The sequence below is a fragment of the Dipodomys ordii genome, unplaced genomic scaffold (assembly GCF_000151885.1).
Source record: "Dipodomys ordii isolate 6190 unplaced genomic scaffold, Dord_2.0 Scaffold16, whole genome shotgun sequence".
NCBI lineage: Eukaryota > Metazoa > Chordata > Mammalia > Rodentia > Heteromyidae > Dipodomys > Dipodomys ordii.
Window position 1 is genome coordinate 2,499,146 of NW_012267232.1, and position 24,815 is coordinate 2,523,960.

General features: G+C 42.6%; 1 protein-coding gene across 2 annotated transcripts in view; it reads right to left on the bottom strand.

Annotated features, from left to right (window-relative positions):
- Positions 1 to 24,186, bottom strand: part of Samd4a (sterile alpha motif domain containing 4A) — a 237,796-nt gene extending 213,610 nt beyond the window's left edge. The window contains exon 1 of one of the 2 annotated variants that reach the window (XM_013012349.1): positions 23,561 to 24,186. In XM_013012349.1, coding sequence (XP_012867803.1) covers positions 23,561 to 23,756 — 196 coding nt within the window. In that variant the 5' untranslated portion in view covers positions 23,757 to 24,186. The remainder of the gene's footprint in view (positions 1 to 23,560) is intronic. The other variant, XM_013012351.1, reaches the window with a different exon arrangement.
- Between the last annotated feature and the right edge of the window lie 629 nt (positions 24,187 to 24,815).

The following is a 24,815-nucleotide window of genomic DNA, read 5'->3' on the forward strand; positions in this document are numbered from 1 at the left end:
TTTTTTTTTTTTGGTCAGTGATTGGGGCTTGAGCTCAGGGCATGGGTCACTGTCCCTGAATTTTATTGCTCAAGACTACACTCTACCACTTTGAGGCACAGCTCCACTTCCAACATTCTGATGGTTAACTGGAGATAAGAATCTCACAAAGTTCCCTACCCTGGGCTGGAGTCTTCAGATCTCAGCCTCCTCAGTAGCCAGTACTACAGGTGTGAGCCACCATCACCCAGCCATGAGTACAATTCTTTTTGGACAATGTCACCCCTTCCCTTGCTTTCTCCTCATTTTCCCTCCCATCCCCACCTACAAGTTGTATAGTTAATTTTCAACATAGTGTCTAGTGAGTACCACTGTTGGTTTTCTCACAAGACTTACCACCATAAGCAATGTCAGTCATATCATAAACATAAAAATGTTTATTTTTTTGTTCTTTTTTTTGGTCCGGTCGTGGGTCCTGAACGCTGGGCCTGTGTGCTGTCCCTCAGCTCTTCAGCTCAAGGCTAGCGCTCTACCACTTGAGCCACAGCACCACTTCTGGCTTTTTTGTTATGTGGTGCTGAGGAATCGAACCCAGGGCCTCAGGCATGCAAGGCAAGCGCTCTACCACTGAGCCACCTTCCCAGCCCCATAAAAATGTTTAGCGAGTGCATTCATTCAACAGTATACTTAGTACATGCATACTATATGTAGGCTACATTCTATTTCTAATGGTGGAAATAATCGATAAACCTACAACACCCTCCTCTCATGGACCTTACATCCTAGAGGAGTTCAGGTGATAAACAGATACACAATGCATTATGTCATGAAGTGATAAAGGAATATGCATATCCATGCATAAAGGAATTCAGGGTAAGAGATTTCAAGAGGAGGTAAAGCTGGAGTGGTGTGAAAGGTCCATATTTTGAATGATCCATCAGAGGGAGCCCCTGCTAGTGAAAAACAAAATCTGAGCAGTGGACTCTGCTTTCAAGTTAGGGAAGGGGCTCTGGATCCTCACTTCTAACATAGTATCTTTTCCTACAAAAACTATCATCTGGATAGGCACAAAATAACCTTCAGTAAATGAATACATGAAAGGATATATATACACTTATAGAGATTCACTGGCTGTAACTGATATTAATATCACTTGGCTTATTAAATAAGCAAGTTTAAGAGTTGATTTTTGTTACTTATATGGGTAACCTAAATTAGATGCGGAATGAACAAAAAAAGCCAATGGAAAAATCCAACCAAAGAATCCATATCATATATAATGCAGAAAGAGTGCATTTTTATAAAGCTTTGACTCAATGGGTGTCTGTGAATCAGAAAACCTCAGCTTCAAATGGCCTATCATGGCCCACCATTTCTATTCCATCTCTAGGTGCTCCTGATGTCAAGTATGTCAATCACTTCATCTTCATGTAATTCCAGATAAGGACTCATTGGTCCATTTTAACTGTTTCCCCTCGTTGGTCCATTTTAACTTCTTTCTCACTTGTAAGGTGACAGTATACAATAGACCCAACTCCAAAATCAAAACTGTCTAAAAAGTACTCATCTGAGGCTGAGTTCTTTAACATACAGTTCAAACAGATACTGTAAACATACAAACTTTATAATTCTTAATGTGTTAAGCTTGTTTAGACATTTTAACAAATTAAAAGTCCTTTCAGAGGATCAAAGTAAAACTGTACAGTTAATCTCTTCCTTCCTTTTGGAAAATAATAATATTAAACAGGGACAGAAAAATAAACTTTTGATATAAACCTCACTCTTACTTACTATCCTTTTCCTATAAACAGACTACTTAAAATTTTTCAACTTTGTCTGGTACCCTGCATCTTGTATATCCATTTTTCTAATTTGAGGAGGGGAAGGAAAATAACAAAATGCTGAAACAAGGATACAGGTTGATCCATTGTAACAATGAGACTGCAAGACACTATCTTGAAAATGAACTTTACAACTTGGCGGGGAGGGAGGGGTTGAGGCAATAGGGAGGGAAGAAATAGTAGGGGAAAAACAAAGGAGGGGTAACAATGCTCAATAGGAAATGTACTCATTACCTTACTCATGTAACTGTACAATATCTTTACAATAAAAAAATTTTTAATTTTCAGACATCAAACCACACTATGCAAAAGTGGATGTAAGAAAACACACAAGAGGGTGCTAATAAAGAAATGAGAAAGAAACCAATGCTTTAACAGAAAAGGAGATAAAAAGAAAGAATAAAAACTATAACTGGTCCATGAACATAGATAAAAAGTACCACCAAATACACTTGCATAATGAGACTCTGCCAGATCAACAAGGGTTTCTTTTGTTCATTATTAACAATATCTATTCTAGAAAAAAAAAACTATACAAGAAGTAATATACAAGAGCACTGACTGTCCTCAACTTTGAGATAGATGATCTGGTTAGCTTACTATACATGCAAAATTTCCAAGATGCATGACCCAGAAATTATACACATAGGCATACGTCCTACGGTAATTATCTATACCTGGAAGAATTTTTATCACAGCATTTAAAAAAATCTGGAAATAACCTAAATGTCCATGTATAAGGGTTTGATTTAATAAGTGGCCAACCATTCCATATAATGCTACATAGTCATTTAATACACTGCTATAAAAGTAATTTACAATGGTGAATTAAAATATTAATGATACATTAAGTATAAAAGGTTGTTCAGGTATGTTTTCGTACCAAACAGCATACACACATATATGCTACTGTATAATGTTTTCATGTGGTCATAGGGTGGGGTAGTGTAGAAAATTATCCTACATTTGTTGTGCAAAGAAGACTAAACAGATTCAATAAAATGAAGAAACAGGATTAAAGTTATTATATGATATTCTCCCTTTTTTCCAATCTACAATGAAAAAGTAACTCTTACAGGAATATTGTTTTAGCTGGGTACTGGTGGTTCATGCCTATAATCCTACCTACTCAAGAGACTGAGATCTGAAAATTGAGATTTGTAGTCAGAGTAGGCAGACAAATCCAAGAGACTGTTATCTATAAATTTCAGCAAAAACTGGGAAATGAAGATGTGGCTCAAGTGGTACAGCAAAAGCTGAGGGAAGCCAGGTGCCTATAATCCTAGCCACTCGGGAGGATGACATTTGAGGATCATAGTTCGAAGCCAACCTGGGCAGGAAAGTCCATAAGACGTTTGTTTTTGTTTTTGTTTTTTGGTCACGGGGCTTAAATCTCTGGGCCTGAGCACTGTCCCTCAGCTCTTCAGTTCAAGGCCAGCACTCTACCACTTGAGCTATAGTGTCACTTCCGGTTTTCTAGTGGTTTATTGAATATAAGAGTTTCACAGACTTTCCCACCCGGGCTGGCTTTGAACCACAATCCTCAGATCTCAGCCTCCTGAGTAGCTAGGATTACAGGCATGAGCCACCAGCGCCCAGCTCCATGAGACTTTTATCTCAACTAACCACCAGAAAACCAGAAGTGGCACTATGGCTCAAAGTGGTAGAGTGCTAGCCTTGAGCGGAAAAAGCTCAGGGACAGAGCCCAGGCCCTGAGATCAAACCCTACTACCTACCAAAAAAAAAAAAAGAGCCGAGGGAAAGTGAGAGGCCCCAAGTTCAAGCCCCCACATCAGCAAAGAAAGAAAGAAAAAAGAAGAAGAAGGTGGTCTTTTTCAAAACTCTGCCACTCAATTTATTAGGACCTGATTTGCACATTTTGATAATGCCTCTCAAGACAGGAGACAGTATAGTAAAATTGACTTTTCAGAAATGGTTTAACTTTAGAAGATGAATATAGTTAAAATAAGATTGTTTTGCAGCTACAAAAATTGAACAAGAAAGCCTGTCAAAACTGTCTTGTGAAGGAGAGAAGACAGAGTGACAGAGGCGTGAGAATGATTGGAACATACTGTTAACATGTGTGGAAATGTACAATAACGACAACTACATACATACTATATGCTAATTAAAAAAAAAGCTTATATGCCAAATTCTATTTTCATGTAGTCAACACTTTCAATTCTTTATGTTGCAATCTTATCTAGTATAAACTTAGATGGGAACATTTATTTTAATCAAAAAGCATGTTAATTATGTTGCTAAGTAATTGGGTAAAGGGCAGTAATGGGAAGATCATCTATTTCAAGTAATTAAATCATACAGAAAGAAGTAGTAATCCAAATGTAATTATCCAGTTAAATCTATCAGGCACATTTTTTACTACAAATGCCTACTACGTATCAAACACTAATCATCAACTTGACAGGTCCTTCCCTAATGCTTTGGGTTTGTGATCAGACACCTTTCAAATATAAAGGGTTCATCTTATCAGTTACCCCTAAATCTAAGGCATAGTAGATCAGCTCCTATGATTAAAAATTCCTGCCTGCATGAAGAAGACCCTGGATATTTTATCCTCAGCTACTAGGTCTTATCCACAAAGCCCTCCCATTTCTACACATTCAAGACATCACACTCTAAAACCAAAGCTCAACACTGAAATGCAATTTGCCAAAAATGAGGTCAGTCTAGCACATAATCACAGTTCCAATGGTAAAATAATGCAACACTTAATTTGAATCAAATTTCAGCGTAAGAAGGCCAACTGAAGCCACCTGTTACTTACACAGACCCCTCTTTCAGCAGCTAAGCTCAGCAACAAAATACTATAAATATTTCTTCCTTAGGAAATTGCTCAAAGGTGACTTTTATACAAAAGGTTATCAATGGGACAGCTGGTAATAGACTAGTTGTATTTAAAGACTATACCTTCAATTTAGAAGGCACTGGCAATTGAGAACATCATGATGTACTATAGCTTAGTTGGTGAGCGAAGTTAACGGAAAATACTATTCGTTGTCTAACGCTTAAGAACACTGCATTTGACCCATTTAACTGTGAAAACCAAAGCCATTTAAATTCTTCAAAACTGCCTGAACAGTGCACACACCTTTTCTGTGGTTCCTTGAATAACACCAATGTTACAAATAACCTCTTTAACCTCCTATAACAACAGCCTAGATTTCCAACAGCTGTCAAAATAAATTCCAGCATCCATTCTACTCAAATGTGTTAGAAGAAGATCTTAAAACTGTCAAGGAGTGTCAGGATATGAGTAACTTGGTATAAAATGTAACCGAGTTGACTCCACCAGCTACAGAGAAATGGAGAAAGCTCAAATCAGCTTACAGAAAAGCAATCCATCAAAGGGAGGACAAGGAGCAGATCACAGCAGACTGACTACACTTAAAGTCCAGCAGCATTCTGGGAAACAGTAGATGTTACCTAAGGGGCAACTGCAGAATACAAGCCTACACAGGCACTTCATTCCTTCCACACAGCAGATACATACATTCCTTGTGTTACCCACTCCACCAAGACAGGGTAGTGATGGGTGCATGGCTGCTTTAGGACAAAGTCACCAGATTCAGCAGAGAAAAATACAGGACTTTCAGTTACTTTTCAGATACAGGGATTCCAGGAGCCGAATACAGGAGGATCATGAGTTGAAGACCAGTACAAGCAATTTAACAAGATCTTATTCTCAAAAACAAACTGTATGGACTAAAGGTATGGCTCAAAGGTAGTACTCTACCTAGCATGCATGAGGATCTGGTTTCAACTCCTAGTATCACATTAAAAAAATAATAATTTCAAGCCAGGTGCCAGTGACTCATGCCTATAACTCTAGATACTCAAGAGGCTGAGATCTGAGGATGGAGGTTCAAAGATAGCTCAGCAGCTAAAATTGACTCTTCATCTCCAATTAACCAGCAAAACACTGGAAATGGAGGTATGGCTTAAGTAGTAGGGGTACTAGCTTTGAACACAAAATGCAAACAAGAGCATACGGCTTTGAGTTCAAGTCCACATTTAAATACCAAGTATCTCCTATTTTATCTCTGTGAGTTTCCCTCTCTCAATGAGAAGGGAGGAAGAATTCAAATTATTCCTGTCAAAAATGTTGTGCACCAAACCTACACACACCACAATTATTTCAACACCACCCACCAGCAGCTTAATATCAGAATCATACATGAAATGCAAGTTTGACCTTATTGTTCGGAATTTCGTTATTTTAACTGCTCCGATCATCTGCAAAACCACAATAATCTGGAAAATGTGCCAACGCAGCTCATTCTGCCACCAAAAGAAAATGTGAATATAGGGAGGTTTTGTTAAAAACAATAACAAAGAACAATGACAAGAAGATTCTTCTCTTTTGCCGACTAATACTTGTTCAACTAAAGGTGAAAGTGGAAATCATATTAAAAAACAACAAGCAAAGCATAATTATTTTCTTATTTAGCTGAGCTATACAGAACTATTCAAAGAGTTTGCACAGGATGTTTTGGTTGGATAATAGCTTTATAAAAGTTTTCTTCTTTAAAAGTAACCTTTTAAATTATTACATTAAAAATAATCTAGCGGCTGGGAAGTTGGCTCAATGGTAGAGTGCTTGCCTTCGCATGCATGAGGCCCTGGGTTCAATTCCTCAGCACCACATAAGCAGAAAGCCAGAAATGGCGCTGTGGCTCAAGTGATAGAGCGCTAGCCTTGAGCTGAAGAGCTCAGGGACAGCGCCCAGGCCCAGAGTTCAGGCCTCATGACAGACCAAAAAAAAAAAAAATCTATCATCAAATTTGTGTACAGAATCTCAGTTGCATGCTTCCCCTGGCTTGGGGTACACTCATACTGGAATACTTACATACAGATACAGTGGTCACAACACAGTATGTTATGTAACTTTCCCCAAAAGAATTTTGTGTGGTACTGGGGCTTGAATTCATGGTCTCCAGCTCTTACTTAGCTTTTGTGCTCAAGTTTGGCTCTCTACAACTTAAGCCATACCTCCACTGCTAGTTTTTTTTTCCCTGGTTAGTTGGAGACAAAAAGTATCACAGACTTTTGGGGCTATGAATGGTGGTCCTCAGATCTCAGCCTCCTGAGTAGCTAGGATTACAGGTATGAGCCACCAGCCCCTAACTCAAAACAAATACTTCAGTTTGGTCCTATGAGCCCTTCATACTTGGAGACAATATTCAAATATGTAGTCAAGTAATAGGAAGGAAGCAGATATAAACTTAACTGGCAGTTACACACAGTCCATCCTAGGGGGAGCCTGGGCCATAAAATTTACAATTCCAACTGAGTCATCAGAACTAAGCCCAGGGGTGGGTGACGTGCATAGAGAAGAACTATGTGTTTATTTATGTCAGCTCTTGTTAATCAAGCAAGCTCTGAAATGGAAACCATGTTGTCTTCACCGGACCTTTTAAACATCCACATTCTTGAATTTTTTGCACATTGTTTCAATTGGTTCTTTGAGAATAATGTCATCCTGATTTTTCCAAAACATGGTTGGGCTTTGTACAAATATGGTCCTGGTAAGAGCCTCATACTTTCTACTTCAGACGCTGCAGTAGCAAATTCAAAGAGCTTAATCAATAAGTTTTAAGCTTGTAAGAGATAATACCAATACCCCAACTGGATCTTCTTCAAGGAGCTGAAAAGTACCATCCAGCTGCTATCTCAACCCTCTTCAAAGCACAGGAGGCTCATCTTGTTCTGTTTATTACTGCACCTCATGTAATTAGATTTCATCTCACAATGTAGATGGGTAACTCCTGTGGATCATAGCTAAGAGTTAAGTTTTCTCTGTGTTTGTCCCTCTGTTCTTTCAGCAAAAATGTAGGAAGAGCCCCTCTGTGCCAGGTTTAACATTAGGAAAGGAGAGTATAAGTGGCTAAGACACAATGTCATCAGGCGGTAGATAGTATCAGTACATTCTGACTAGTGCTGTACAGAGGTGCAAAGGAGGTGCTGCGGAGCCCTGATTGTTCACATCATCCTGCAAATAAGTACCTAGTAAGGAACTGCTCACACAGTGAATGAATGAAATCCTCTCCCACAGACTCTGTGCCATCATGAATGACATCTAGTTCTCTGCTGGAATCTAGGGTCACTTCACAGTGGCTGAGTCAGATTCTGTATAAACCGAGAGGACATTCTTTGAACTGTGGTTAGAGCATGCTAAAATCAAGCCAAATCTTCCTACGCTATGTAACTACAATTTCAAAAGATGAATATAAGTTCTCATTCAATGAAAGAAACCTGGGCTTTCTTGTTAGTAAAGTAGAAAAAAAAAAAAGAGGGTCCTGAGAAGAACCTGAAGGAGACCATTTTAAAGAAGGCTTTGAAATTCAGAAAAAATAAAACATCTCTCATTCCTGGAATTCAAATCACTTGATGTGGAGACTGACTCAACCACGAGAAAGTTGTGAGCCACCAAATCTGGGTCAGAGGTGGGCAGAAAGTGACTGGAAGTAACACCAGCTCTTCTGCTACTAACAGGTGCTCATAGCTGACCTCATCACACCTCAGTTGTCTCAAACCTTCAATCAACAATGGGGCTTCACACACGTCTCCCCCACCTCCTTACTGTTAAGTCACTAGAAAATGAAATAAGTAGGGGCTGGGAATGTGGCATGTGGCATAGTGGTAGAGTGCTCGCCTAGCATGCATGAAGCCCTGGGTTCAATTCCTCAGGACCAACACAAACAAAACAAGTCAGAAGTGGCACTGTGGCTTAAGTGGTAGAGTGCTAGCCTTGAGCAAAAAGAAGCTTAGGGACAGTGTCCAGGCCCTGAGTTCAAGCCCCAAGACTGGCAAAAAAAAAAAAGAAATAAGTAGAGACCACCCTTGACCAACTGTAATAGGAGTTTTTTTAAGCTAATATCTTAAAATTTCTCACCATTTACAATGGGGAACCTGTTTTAACTTAGAGCCCTCAAGCTTGTGTTTGAGATCCTTAGGAGATCCTGATCCAGAACATGGATGCTCACTCTGTCCAAGTCAAGGATGCCATGAGCAATGAACTAACGCATTCCTGAGTCTTTCTTCTCCTGTGCCTGCAAAGCCGTTTCCTCCCCCATCCTGCCCATCCCTGCAGAAGCAGCAAAAGCATCCATGCACATGCCCAAAGCTAGGAAATGTCTGAATGTATGAGTTTCCAGTACTTTTTTTTAATAGTCCAGTGAGGGAAAAAAAAAAAAACCAAAACCCTAACAGCTGCACATGATTAAAAAGTAATATACATTAAGGGCGTTGAAATGGACAAGCTGAAAAGAATTCTCCCAAGATTACATACATAAAATGTTGGCGTGAATCATTAAAAATCCTTAAGTATTTTTCTTTGAAATGCCAATATTTATTTTTAGTTACCTAAGAACTAGAATAGATTTTTCAGCATCTCAGGATGGCAAAGAGTCAATGTGGGATGAGAAACACATTGGTGACTGTAGCCATACTGCCAACTCTCTAAACCTAGCTTTGCTCATTTGTAAAATGGAAATAACTATTCGATAGAATTGACATATTTTAGAAACTAAGTATTGAATGCTAGGTTTGGGGCAATATACATATTATCTAACTATCTGTACTACATCACATTTAATTCTCATGCCCACTAGCTCTACTTTGCAACATCATTCGTCCATTCAACATCTGGAGAGGGTCTGCAACCATCTGCACAATGCCTGACACACTCAAAGTGCCAAGGATAAAGAAGAAAAGAGAGGGAAAGGGAAGAAGAGGGGGGAGCAGAGCAAGGGAGGGGAAGAGATTACAGGAGGAAAACCCCTAATGCAAAATCCCAAATTCCAAAATGTTCCAAAATATGATGCTTTTTGAGTACTGACAAGACCCTCCAAAAGTTGAGGATTTAGGGTCATTTCTGATTTGGGACTTTGAGGTTAGTGATGCTAAACTTGGTAAAATCTATAGAAATAGGTTCCACAATTAAAGAAAAAAATCCTCCCAAATCTGAGACACTTCTAATCACGAACATTTCTGGTAAGAGATATTTAACCTACCACATACAAAAATACATACATACATACATACTACAGTCATTTTTAGAACTAGATGGAAAAAATACAATATATTTGGATTTAGGATTGTTTATGAGTTACCTTTGCTAATAATTGGCGGACATGTTTATTACTGCTCTTTGGGTGACCCCAAGATAAGATTCAATTCAGGGCATTACATCTTTTTTTTTTTTTGGTAGTACTGGGGTTTGAACTCAGGGCCTCATGCTTACTACACTTTTGTTGTTGTTGTTGTTGTTGTTGTTTTGGTCAGAGGGCTTGAACTCAAGAGTCTAGGTACTGTTCCTAAGCTCTTTTTGCTCAAGGCTAGCACTATACCACTGTGAACCATAGCACCACTTCCAACTTTGTAGTGGTTAATTGGAGATAAGAGTCTCACAGACTTTCCTGCCTCTGGTGCCTTTGAACTACAATCCTCAGATCTCAGACTCCTGAGTAGCTAGGATTACAGGTATGAGCCACCAGCATTCAGTCTTGCTACACATTTTTAGTCACTTTTCCATTGAGCTATGCCTCCCCTCATTATATCTTTTTTAAACAGTAACTGTACAAAGGGGCTTCAATTCAATAAGTCCTCATTAGATAGTTTAATAAACCTAAAAGTACTATTCCTCACTTCACTTTTTACTTCAAAAAAAGAAATAAAATTGCTCCATAGATGTATTTCATAAAGTAAAGGCCCCAAATCTATAATCCAACCTAACTAAGAAGTACAGGAAGAGTATTCTAGAAATCATTTGAAATTGACTTGTAAGACCACCTGTCTTCATTTTACCTATTCATTAATTCACTCATTAATTCATACTCCCCCCCTCCCAATTCACAGAAATTACAGAATCTTCAGGACAGAAGGGACTTTGGCAGTCACCCAGGATATCACAACATCTTTCTAAAGAAACAGGTATGTTTCTTTAGAAAACAGCCCTGTCCTGCAGTGGACAGGCATGTGGACCAGTTCTGAAGTTGGGCTGCTTTTTCCAGGTGGAATAATGGTGGCTTCTACTCCATCTCTGAAGGATGCTGAGTAAAATAAATGAGATACTATATGCAAATGATTCAGGAAGGTGCCTGGCACAGAGCAGGCATTTAATAAATAGGAACCTGTCTTTGAGAATTACTAGACTGTGCCCAGCCTATCACCAAAGGAGCATCTGCCTCAAGTGAAACCCAAGCCTTTCTCCTCTTTAGTGTATTCACATTGTGTGGGAAGCTCTGATAAAATTCTCCTTCACTTAGAGCTAAAAGAACTGCAGCTTCCACCCACTGCCCTCTACCCTCTACACAGATACAGAACTGAAGCCTCTATTCCAAGCCAACCTCTCAAGTAAGCAGTAAGTTTTCTGTGAGCCCTCTTCCAGTTCTCCTGGCTTCCACCACCACTACCACAACATCCTCTCTCTCCAATCACATCCTGCCACGTCCATCTCCACGAGTGTTTACCCAGAACTGTACTTCAGACTCCAGGGACAGTCTGGCCAACAGGGCAGACTGTTCTGAGTACAATAACTATATTAGACAGTTCAGTGGCTTTGGGGAAAACCACATTGTGTTATTATTCAAATACAGTTCTGAGACTATGAAAAGATAGAAGCTCTAAGCATGTCTCTCTAACAAAAGTTTGGGCATGCCAAAACAGGTCCTCCCCACGGGCCAACCCCACCAGCTCAGCTCAGTATTGACTGAGGCTTTAGAGCCACCAGCACACACACACACACACACACACACACACACACGCACACACACACACACACACACGGCAACAGACTGCCTCCACCATACCACTTCTCTAGCTTTCTGTTGTGTTTCTCAGAACCTGCGCATGTGTGAATGGGGAAGTGCAAGGACTCAGTACCCAGGAACCACCTGGACCAGAGCAAGGGAGCCAGTGCAGGTCCAACTCTTCGGCCCCCAGCTACTTGTCCCCCTTTGGTAGTACTGGTAATTGAACTGCACTTGCTGTGCCTCCAGTCCTTTCATTTTTTTTCTTTAGCTTTATTTTATTTATTTATTTATTTTTGTCAGTTGTGGGGCTTGAACTGTGGGCTTGGGCACTATCCCTCTGCTCTTCAGCTCAAGGTGAGCGCCCTACCGCTTGAGCCACAGCACCACTTCCGGTTTTCTAGTGGTTTATTAAAGAGTCTCACCGACTTTCCTGCCCCGGCTGGCTTTGAACCATGATCCTCAGATCTCAGCCTCCTCAGCAGCTAGGATTACAGGCGTGAGCCACCAGCGCCCGGCTTTATTTATTTTTTAGATAGGGTCTCATTTTTGCCCAGCTCAGCCTAAGACTATAATTCTCTTCCCTCTGCCTCTCAAGTAGCTAGGATTACAGGTGTGATGCTCAATCACCTCTGAGGTACATTGCACATGGCTCCTCAGAGAACCTCTGTGGGAATGCATCCTTCTGCGAGTACTCACTAATAAGCTGTGTTGGTTCTTCAGCCTTCCCTGTTTCTTTCTTCCTAGCTCCCCTTCCTTTGGCCTGGGATCAGTACCCAAAATAGAAACATCTGCATGGCCAGTCCTTGCCTCAGACTTTGCCTTCCTGGGGGCCCCAGGCTAAGTCTTACTCCATAGTACAAATAACGGTGTGAATGTATGAACCCCAAGGCAGAGCATCAGAGCCCTCTCCAGGCTGACAGTGACCAGAGCCTGTCAGTCACTAAAGCCATCCTCCATTTGATTCATCAAGAAATGGAAGCTGTGGCAAGATTCTGCTCCAGGGTACTTATGATCTGCCCAGAACACAGCAAGATTCTCAGAGAGTGCTCTCGTGCACTCTCTCTCTCTCTCTTTCTCTCTCTCTCTCTCTCTCTCTTGCTTTCCCATTGTCCAAGTGAAGAAGAAATGATATTATCTCTCCATAGCCCATTCTTGCATTCTTAGAAAACGCATGCTGGTTCCTGTTTCTTCATGCAAATACTAGCAAATCATGTTTTAAGTGAGCTTTAGGAATATTACACAGGACCAGATTTAACCTCTACAAACAATGCACAGAAACTACTTCTTTCTCCCTTCCCCCCTCCACCCCACCCCCCACTCCCATTTTTGGATACAGAGTCTTACTCTATAGTCCTCAGACTGGCCTTGAACTTGCAGTCCTCCTGGCCTTTCCCTCCTGGGCACTAGGATTACAAGCATGTGCTACAATGGCTTCTCCCTTCTTTCTCCTTTACAAATGAAGATGATGTTATTGAAATTGCCTCTTTTCTTTAACCTCTTCAAAAATGTGAAAATGTTTCAGCCCTGCCATTTTAGTTACGCATTTCCATGTGTTGAAATCACATGCTGGTGCACATACAGACAGAAATGTATATGGTGAATGTTAATGTGACATATGTATTTATGCAGCACACACCAACACTCAGCTTTCTAGTGACAGATTAGGGTATGCCACTTCTGAAATTCCAGCCACTGCACTCTACAGGCAAAGGCTAGGGAAGTGGTAAGCATTCTTTGCCATCCAGCCTCTGGAATTAACATTCTTGTTCTTTGCAGGCTTCTCCTTATAATCTATAGCATCAGGGGGAAAAAAAGATTTTCTTTAACTAAATATATCTTTCCAGGAGGCTCATTTTCTATGAGATGCTGATTATTAGAATACCTGGAAATTCCAACAAGGTCATGGCCAAAAAGCTCAGGGAAACACTACATCAGAGCCTTATTCTACCTTCCTAAATGCGTTCAGTTCAGGATATGAGAGGCAGTCTGCCCTAAGCACTGCTGAGAGCAAAATATAAAATATTCTGTAATGAGTGATTATGCTACCAAGATGGAAAGCATGCTTACCTTCAGAGCTTATGCATATAAGTAACATATGCAAATGTATTTTCTTCTTTATTTTTTTGTGCTGGTACTAGGGTTTGAACTCAGAAACAAGGTACTCTCCCTAAGCTTTTTCACTCAAGGCAGGCATTCCACCACTTGAGCCATAACTCCACTTATGGCTTTTTGCTGGTTAATTGGATAAGAGAGTCTCAAGGATGTGTCTGCCTGAGCTGGCTTTAAACTTCAGTTCTCAGAATTCAGCTAGTAGCTGAGTTCTAAGTAGCTAGGATTACAAGCATTAGCCACTAGCACTCAGCCTCAACACATTTTTAAGACAGTGATTCCGTTGTATGAAACACACTTGCATCCCTGGGATGCAAAATCTGAGTATTTTCCAAGACCCAGAGAGCTGGGTGTTTGTGGCTCATTAGGACTGACTACACAGTGTTACCAGGAGTATCCTGTCCTATTCTCCATCATCCAATGATGACTGCCAGCAACACAAAGGATTCTCTTCACTCTTCATGTGAACTATCATAACACTAGACAGAGAGACTGAAAATGATCTTTCTCATAACAGTAAGTTCAGGTTGGCAAAAGACAAGTATAGCCTCAACTTAACACTGAGCCATCTGGACCAGTGGAAAACCAAATGAGGGCTCTCCACAGGTGAGTCGCACTGGATAGAGGCCCAGATGGCAGAAAGAGCTTCACTGATTCCAAGTTTAATCCCATGACTCGGTCTACCACTGCCTTATCTCAGAGCCTGGGAAAATCACTGCGCTTAGTCACAAATTCTTACTTTACTCTTCTTGTAGAGTTAGAGCTGGGCATCCACTTTGCATAAATTGGTACATACATGCTCGTTGGCAAACAAAAACTTCCAGATAGAAACCCATAAAGCTTGAGAGTTACTGCATCTAATCACCTCTACATGACCTCCGACCTCTGTTCTTTCTATTCAGTGGGATCCATAGACCTGTGGGGTCAACACCATCTGGGAGCTTATTACAGGTCAGGCAGGTCAGGCCCCACTGCAGGGCCCTTCATCACTGTCCTGAGTAACAAAATCCTGAAGTGATTTGTTTGCCCATTACATTTTGAGACAAAGCCATTTAAGATGCTTTAAAAATATATATATTTTCTGATCAGTATGGTAGATGTTATTCCTTAGCACTAGTTCTCATCCTACTAGGAGTAACCAAGGAATTATTACTAAATCTCTGCATTTTCTGGATGGGACAGATAAAAATATCAGGTAATCAGACCTTTCTTTTCCTACACTTCAATATTATAAATCATGTGTGCATTATCCCAGAAATTACTCCTGATAGACAACAATCTCCTTCTCTCTAACATACTCATCCTTCAAAGACCCAAGAAGCCTGCCTCTTACATAGCAAACAGGTAAGGGCCAGCTATCTATGTGTGATTCTCCTGGTGAAACTGATTAGATGTACCAAAAAGGCAAGAATCTTGCTTCAAATACCACACTGTAATTGACATCTCCCACTTAGATTCTTGCACTGCCCAGACCACCCTATTTTCTTCTCTTTATTCAACTCCAGTGTGATTCTCTTGTCAGAAGAATAACATTGAGCAACAGTTTATGGTCTAACCATTATATCTATGCTTATTCTGCCTCCATATATTGAGTGTAAGTTCCTTAAGATGAATTATTTTACCAACTCTACCCTCTGGCAGGATACTCACCTCTTTGCACACAGCATTAAGTTCAAGCCCCAATACCCCATAAAATAAATGATAAAACAAGTTGTTGACATAGAGAACAGGAATAAAATCCAGGAACTAGCCTCCAAGTTGCAATGAGTCCTATGCACTTATATAAGAGGAGGCCAGTTCCTAAGAGTTCCAAACTGGCCCTGGGGAAACCAGCTGCCAACTTTAAGAGCAGGATCCAAGCCTATCACACAGAGAGAGGGCCCTCTCCTGTTCAGAAAGTTCTGCTTTCTTTAGGAGAGTCTTGCCTCAGGCAGCTTCCACAGAAGCAAAAGAAAATAGCTCAGAGGAGACGTCTGATTCTGCATCTTAATCTTCGTGAATTGGATGAGCTCAGTCAGGCCTTGGAAGGAATGATTAGGAGGGAAGAAAAAGCAGGAACAGGATAAAAAAATTCCCAAGTAGTGATTATATATTTTTTAAAGATTCTTATGAGTTTACCCTTCCTCCTCTGTGATTCCTAGCAAATGACATTGTATTGATGATTGAAAAACCTCCTAATTACTCCCCAGGTTAAGACAAAGCAATGTGTGGTTCTTATCTGTGTCCACAATTCTCTTCAGAATTACATCTCTGCAGTTTTCAGTTACTTCCCAGCCCTTCCAGCCCTAGGTTTGCCCCCACTTGTTTATTTAAACATAAACAAGGCAATTTGACTGCTATGAAGAGTGTCTGTCTTTTACTTGCTTTCATGGAGCCTGTTTATAACACATACTCAGTTGCTGAAGCCCTTGAGCCCTAAGCTAAACAACCAAAGTCCAAGTCACTCACTACAAAGGGTATGACTGGGAAAGACCTGCTGCATTTTACAGTTAGTGATTGCCTGGCCATCCTAGACCAACTGAGAGAAAATGACAACCACCCTAAGTGAAACCCTCCCTCTCCAGCCCAGTGATTCCTCCTTTTCATGCTCACCCACTGAAGAAAGAGACAAGCTATTTGAGAAACAGTATCAGGACTGCATTGTTTAGGGCCTAGCATGATAGAAAGTACAACCAACAAAGCTAGAATGTTGAAGGTGGTGCCCATCTTCTCTGGGTTCCCAGAGAACCTTTAATGAAGAGATTTCTGACCACGTAGGAAATGAGTATTTATATGCTTTAGTTATTACCGAGAAGCAAGTGTAAACCTAAAGGAGCAAACAGATCCCTGCTGGGTCATTAACAAGGAACTTCTAGACAAGGAGAGTTTATTGCCATCATGATAGAAAGGAGAATGAGGCTTAGAAATGAACTGGCCTTGTCTGACAGATTCTAAAACCTATTCCCTCAGAGACCTCTGTGACCTCAGCCCTCCCACAGGTATAAATAAATGGTTCCTGGAACCATACCTTCCTTTTATTTACAGCAAGCTTCCTTTATCCCCACAGGTTGGGGCTGATGGAAATCACATGCCCTGAGATGAAGCTACTACCTCAGCCAAAATGGAAACTGAATTGAATTGTATCCTCCTCCCATTTCTGCCTCTCAGAGGACATGCCTGCATAAGGAAGATTGAGTATTTGGCCAAAGTATACAGACATACCCAGACCACACACATGATATACTATACATTACACACACACAAATACAACACACACACACACACACACAACTCATCCATTCTATACCACACACACACCATACTCACCCCCTTCAACTCCTGCATTTTTGGCATTCCCATGACTACCAGTCCATTTGAGTTCTCTATCACCTCTGCAGAATAAGGTCTAAATTCCTTGGCTGGCCCAGTCTGGCATACACATACCTGTCTGTTTCTAATTTCTGCCTCTTAGAGCTCAGCATTGGACACTCTTAGCGCCACCAGGAGCTCACCATCTCCTGTGCATCATTAGTCCTGCCCCCAAAGCCACATCTGTACAAATGTCCTTTCTACTTAGGAAATATCTTCTGGCCTCTTCTACAACTACAAGCTTCTTTATATACTGAACCAACCTCCATCCCTCCTCAACACTCAACTCAAGCACATCTCCTGCTCAGTAAGGTCTTCTTTCACACATATCCCTAGCAATTAGCTGCTGGATTCACAATGCTCCCAGAATCCCTCCTTCCATACATTTTATTCTCACATCTGTACTGCAGCATGTTTCATGTTGTATTGGTTAGCTACAGAACACTGAAAGCACCAGGCCTTGGAATACAGTAAGTTGCCCATTACAGCAGAAATCCAGTCATGTATTCCAACTGCATAACACTGAAACACAAAACAGCAGGCAACCTGAAAATGCTGTTGACTGAACAAATTAATGTAAAAACTACAGGTAAGATTTTATGCACATACACGCTCAGGAAAACTTTCTGTTTACTGAATTTAGGATCTAAAGAAACCAGTGAAGACAGAAGATAAAAATGTCTGTATTATAGAAATCTGAAGCCATATTAAAAACAACAACAACAAAAACAGAACTTCCAGGCACTGGATAGGCTATAACCCATATCCTAGCTACTCAGAGGCTGAGACCTGAGGATTGCAGTCCAAAGCCAGTCAGGAAAGGAAAGTTCATGAGACTACTTATCTCCAATTAACCACCAAAAAGCTGGAAGTGGAGCTGTGGCCCAAGTGGGAGAGTACCAGACTTGAGCGTAAAAGCTCTATGTACCCAGACTCTGAGTTCAAGCTCCAATACCAGGATGTGTGTGCATGCACACACACACACAGCCCAGAATCAACAACATTGTCACTGAGTAATGAGTGGGTAAATATGCCCCTTCAATTCCATATCATTTCTGACAACATTTCAGATAACCCTTTCACTCACATCTTTAATTGTACATGACATACCTCATTCCCCCATAAAATATGCTCTATATTGGGGGTTAAAAGCCTTTATGACTTAATTTGTCAATCTCCATTTATTTCACTGTACTGAAAAAAATCAAGTCCAAATGACAAATATTATAAATAAAAAGCCACACAACCTCATTCTCTTTGGTGAACTGCAGTAAAGTCAGGGAATTCCATTTTTGCTAGAAACAGCCATCTACAAATTGAGACTGGCCAGAAGTTGCTATGTAAACCTTGGCTGCTAGCTGCAGGGCCCTTTTCTCAGGTTGTGAGGCTTCTAGAAAGGAATTGATTATGCCCAATGCCCAATACCACTAGACTAAGAAAGAAAAATAAGCATACAAATAAAGTCACGACTATGTTAGTCATCTTTCTTTCACTAAATACCTGAAACAACTTATAAAGAGAAAGGGTTTATTCTAACACATGGTTTTGGCAGTTCCAATCTATGACCAGTTGGCATGGTTGCTTTGGGACAGGTAGCACATCACAACAGAACAATGCCTATCACTTCATGGCCAGGGAGCTGAAGAAAAGAAAAGGGGAAGTGTCCCACTATCCCCCATAAGAGTAGACCTCCAATGACTTGAATATTTCTGTACAGGCTCCATCTGTAAAAGGTTCTACAACCAAGCAATAATACCAAACTAGGGACTTGCAACACAGGAGCCTTTAGGACACATTCCAGACCCAAACTACAGTACGCACTGAGTCAACTACTTTCTCTCTCATGACCATAAAGGATAACCCAATGAGTCACTAGATTTTCAGTAAATTCAAGAGGATGAAAGTTTGCAATAAAACACACACTCAAGGGCCAGAACTGGTGAGCCATGCCTATAATCCCAACTACTGAGGAGGTGAAGGTAAGAATTCGTTTCCAGGGGCTGAGAAGGTGGCTCAGTGGTAGAGTGCTTGCTTTGCATGCATAAGGCCCTGGGTTCCATTCCTCACCACCACATAAGTAGAAAAAGCCGGAAGTGGCACTGTGGCTCAAGTGGTAGAGTGCTAGCCTTGAGCTGAAGAGCTGAGGGACAGCGCCCAGGCCCAGAGTTCAAATAATAACAATAATTAATTTCCAAGGCTGTCCTAAGGCAAACACACAAACCATGGCTCAAAAAGCACTAAAACCAGTCTAGTGGAGTGGCTTATACCTGTGATCGCAGCTACTCAGAAGGCAGAGAGCAAGGCCAACACAGGTAAAAAATTATAGGGACTCCACTTGAACACATAAACAGAACATGTACCTATGAGTCCAGCTACAGGGAGGCCTGCCCCAGATAAATATGTGTGACCTTTCCTGAAAAATAACTAGAGCTGTATGTAGGTGTGGCAAATGTTAGCGTGCCTGCCTAACAAAATCCAAACCCCAGTACTGAAGAGGAAAAAAATAAAATAAAATCAACAAGGAAAAAAAAAAAAACCTAAGTTCAGGGGCTGGGAAGGTAGCTCAGTGATAGAGCGCTTGCCTTGCATGCCTGAGGCCCTGGGTTCAATTCCTCAGCACTACATAAGCAAAAAAAGAAAAACGCCGGAAGTGGTGCTGTGGCTCAAGTGGTAGAGTGCTAGCCTTGAGCTGAAGAGCTGAGGGACAACGCCCAAGCCCAGAGTTCAGGCCCCATGACCGGACCCAAAAAAAAAAAAAAAAAAAAAACCTAAGTTCAGAGCTGGTAGAAAAGCTCAAGTGGAATAGCACCTGCTGGGCAAGTATGACAAACCCCAGTACCAAAAGAAATAATTGGTTTTAGGTTTTGTTTTTTTTTTTTTTTTTGCTTGTTCTGGGGCTTGAACTCTGAGCCTGGGTGCTCTTCTTGGGCTTATTTTGCTCAAGGCTAGTGCTCTACCACTTGAGCACCACTTCTGGCTCTTTTGAGTAGTTTTATGGAGATAAGGGTCTTAAGGATTTTCTTGCCTGGGCTGGCTTCAAACCACAATTCTCAGATCTCAGCCTCCTGAGTAGCCAGGATTATAGGCATGAGCCACTAGTGCCTGGCTAAAATAGTTTTTAGTGGTCAAAGTCAGTTCATATTATTATTAATGGTTTTTCTTTACTACACTGAGATCAAGCCCTAGATATAAATTTGGTTCCCATCTATCCAATTTTAAAGTTAAGATATAATTAAAAGAAAAATGCACATGCTTTAATTGACGATTACAAAATGAAGTAGAAGATAGAGGATGACTTGGTTACAGGAAATCTCAGCCATTCAATGAATGAGTCATCCAGCACAGCCTAGTTTTCTGAATTGGTAAGACACATCAAAACAGATTCAGAGGTTAATTAACTTGGGTGTAAATATTTCCCAAGTAGACTGAGCTTTTCCCAGTCTTCTTAGAGAGTCTTTTTTTTTCCTAATATATCTTTTTGGTAGTTTGTTGCTATTACCAGTAAACAGCAATCATTAATCTTTTGTTTTGTTTTACAAAGGGAGGGATACCAGCAGGATCAACTAAGGGTTCCTACCTTAAGAGCTCCAAACCTTCAGGCCTTTCGCTCCAATTCCTGTGTCTAAAGTTATAGTTCTCCTGATTCTTTTCTAGCTGTCAGGTATCAGGAGTCACTTTCACTGCTGGTTACAGCAACCTCTCATCCCATTCTTTTCTTGTGTGCTGGAACTGGGGCTTGAACTCAAACTTCCATTAGCTTTTTGTTCAAGGTGGTGCTCTACCACTTGAGCCACACCTCCACCTTTTGGTTTTTTGCTGGTTATTGTAGATAAAATTCTTCCCCGGGCTGGCTTCAAACTACAATCTTCAGATCTCAGGCTTCTGAGGAACTAGTAGTTTATAGGTGAAAAACTAAATCACTAGTATCCAGCTTATTCTATTCTTAATGTGCTATTCCTAATACATCATCTATGGATCATTGTCAAATTAGAGCGAAATAGGATTGCGTCTAGGAAAATAATATGTTCTGAGATAGGGTCTGGTCACTTATGCCATCTGTTCTGGTTGCTAAGTGGACATTTCTGCTAAGTTCCAGATGGGAAGAAAGACCCACAGGCACTCAGTGATAGATCTTGATGCTGTCTATGATTCTATCCTCCAAAAGTAAATCAGACAACCATGTGACCTCCCTAATAAATTTCTGTCCAGACCACACAATAAAACAAATGCCAGTAAAATGTTTCACTTGAGAGATCAACCCAGAAACTAGAAAAATGGTCCCTATTTTACATAATGGCATGATATATTTTACACAGCTACATCATTTAATGGTGCAAAGATGTGTATACTTTACACAAATATGCATGATTTTTAAAAAAAATTAAAAAACTTGAACTGAGAACCAGTAGTTCACGTCTGTATTCTAGCTACTCAGGAAAGTCAGATCAGGAGAATCATAGTTCCAAGCCAGGCCAGACAGCAAAGTTCAGGGGGTGGTGGCTCAAGTTGTAGAGTCCTAACCAAGCAAGCTGAGCAGGCTAGGCTGGAGCCCTGATTTCAAATCTTGGTACATATTTTTAAGTTTGAGAGGGGAAAAAATTAGCAAATGATTTTTTTAACTCACAATAGTTGGAACATGTTAAATTATAAGATTTTTTTAAAGTAATAGTTCTGTTTAGTAAAATACAACATCTCATTCCTTTCTTTCCTAACCTGACAGAAGCTGTATTAGGAAAGATCTCTCATCATTACTCAAAGGGAAAAAGAAAAGTGCCAATATTTGACTAATGTAAAGATTTATCACTTGTTTAAACAGTCCCGACAAGCTGAAGTCAAAGCATTCAACATAAATGACTATACTTAAATTCTTGGGTTCTACCCCAAAAAAAAAAAAAGTTTATTTAACCTTGTTTGTCAAACCTGAGAAAGCAAAAACACCCGGGTGCACTGGGCTATGGGTTGACATTAAAAAGCAAAGCAAATAGATCATGAATTATCCTTGTCATGCTTCTACTGCTTAGGAAGGAGGCTGGCCCTCAGCTATTTATAAATGTGGTGCTCAAGCAAAGGGGGCCCTGGCACTGCCATAGTTGTGAGGAGCCCTATGGCTGGATGGACCTCCCTGCTCCACAAAGCAGGTTCCTTTGGGTGCCATCAGGAAAAGGCCTGTGAGGATTTCCAGCCTTCACCACACCACCCTGCGATTCTATATATGGAAACATCCCATCTTAATGATTTCAACCTCAGGAGCACCACTGCCCAATGCCAGCCAGGAGGAATGAGGAAGCGGCCAGCTTTTCTCTTGCTCCTGTAAAGGCACAACTTGACTGTCTCCCAAGGCCCCCTGCCCTGGACTGGACCTTATCATCAAAAGGCAGCCCAGAGCTCTGCCCAGTCTTGAAGGCTTGCTGTGCTAACAGGGAACAGCTGGAAGAGGACCCTGCATTCTTTATTCTGCAGAAACACTGGGGGCTCTGTTCACCCTCCTGCAGCAGTGTGAACCAAAGAATTTTCTCCCTTCCAAAAAAAAAAAAATTACACACTAGCAGACCCCCCGCCCCCCGCGCGCGCGCGTGCACACACACACACACACACACGCAGCCTCCGATTACTGGGAGGATATAATTTCTGTCTGTCACCATGTAGGCTAGCAAATGGCAAACTGCTGGACCTTTGCGAGAGAAGATTACATTCTATACGAGTGGAGGTGTCTGTAAATACCAGCAGGGTACCAGGAAACAATTTTGTGCCATTCAGGAAAGTTTCCTAAGGAAAAGCGTTAAGGAGCCCAATTCATGACTGCTCTTCCTCCAAGATCCTTATCAATACGGCGGACGTCACCACCCGTGTGTAGCCACGTCACATCCCCACTGCAAGTGTCATTTTAATAGCCTGTAGCGTCACCTACATATTATTCTGAAGACAAGCCTCTTAAAACCGTTATATCTGTCTGGGGTAAGGGGGAGGGAGGGAGAATCATAGAATCGCATTTGCAGGCATTCTTCATACAGCCCGATTTGAGTTTGTAGCCATAGGGCAATCCCGGGGCTTTCACATGTGTTGCTGAAATCCAGCGAGCCACGTTGTCCAAAAGGAGGGAGGGTGGGGGCGGGAATGTTAAGGGAGGGAAACACACACACACACACACACACACACAGAAAATCCAGACTCTACGTGACCTGACTTACTTATTTCCCAGGAAACTGCATGGGAGAAGAAAAAAAAAAATCAATCATTCACGCTACCGTGGCTACCACACGGAATAGGACTAAGGAGTTCACAGTGGACAAAACCCCCAAAGCGGCCAGCGGAGGGGGAGACCGGATGGGGGGGTACAGGCTAAGATCCCGAGGGGCTGGCGAGATTGGGGGGGTGGGCGCTGCGGCGGGCGAAGGGGGGAGGGGGGGGGGGGGGCGGGACCGGATCTGAAGCTAGAGGTGCAGGAGGAGGGGTGAGGCTCCAGGGTGGGCTGGGGGGGGGGAGGACGCCCGATGGCCTCGCACTTACCCGGGCTGTTGGCCTCGCCTTCCAGGACGTGCAGCTCGGTGCAGTCGGCCAGCGAGTGCTCCAGGCAGAGCTGGAGGAAGCGGGCCTGGGTCTGGCTCACGCGCTTCAGCAGCGATAGCAGCGCAACAGTCTGCTCGCACTCGTTCCAGCCCTTAAACCAGCCCGCCAGCACCCCGACCTGGTCGCGAAACATCATGGTTAGGGGGCCGCCCTCCGTCTATTCCAAGCCCCCCTCGGTACTCCCGCCCGCCCCAAAGTTTGGCAGAGCCGCAGCCCCGTGGCCGCCGGAGACGCGTTCCCGTTCCAAGGTGGCTCGGGCGCCGGGACGCGGCAGGTACTGCCCGGGCTCCTGCCTCTCCGGTCCGCGGGCGGTTACGTTCCGGTGATTCTGGCTGATTTCCCTCGGAGACGATGACAGACAGTAGCACGGAAGTGTTTCTTTATAAGAAAAAAAAAAGCGATTTTTTTTCCTATCCCTGACAAGGCACACAACTGAATGAAGAATGCTCTTTTTTCCCCCCTTCTCGCAGCTTCGGGATGGTGGGTTCCGGCGTCCCGGGGTCTCCTCCCTGCTGGGGCGGCTGCTCGGACCTTTCACACCCGCATTCCCGAGCTGCGATCACCACTGGAAGCAGAGAGAGAGCTGCAGTGAGACCTGGGCCAGAGGAGGAGCGCGCCCGGGTTGGGGAGGGGGGGAAGGGGAGGGGGGCATTGGGGAGGGCCGGGGATGGGACTGGTGGGGGGCGAAGGTTGGGGAGGGGGTGTAGCGCGAAGGTCGAGCTCCCCCTCCCCGATTCCAGCCTCCCCTTCCGCACCGGGATGCGGGAGATGGGTTATTTCCCAGCCGGGAATGGCTAGAAGCCTCCTTCCCAGGTGCGGGAGGAGACCCCGCGGCTCCCTGTTGCTGCGGCTACGATCGTCTGCGGGGCTCGCCGCACGCCCCGCCCGGGGTGGCCTCGGGGGGTTGTGCCTGCGAACGCCAAGCACTAGCAACAGATTTTCCCCGCGCTGAAAACTTGCACTGCGGCGGCGAAGGGGCGCGGGGGTGGGGGTGGGGGCTAATGCAAAGCAGGGGCGGAGGCAGCGGCGGTTCCCTCCTCCCTCCCCCTCCTCCCCTCCTTCCTCCTCCTCCTCCTCCTGGAGAAGCCACCGAGCGGTTGCAGCTCCATCTACAGCCACAGCCAGCATCTCCACCGTCAGGCGCCCCTCTGGATTTAGGCCGCGAGCAGCCGCGGCAGCAGCTCGAGACAAAAAT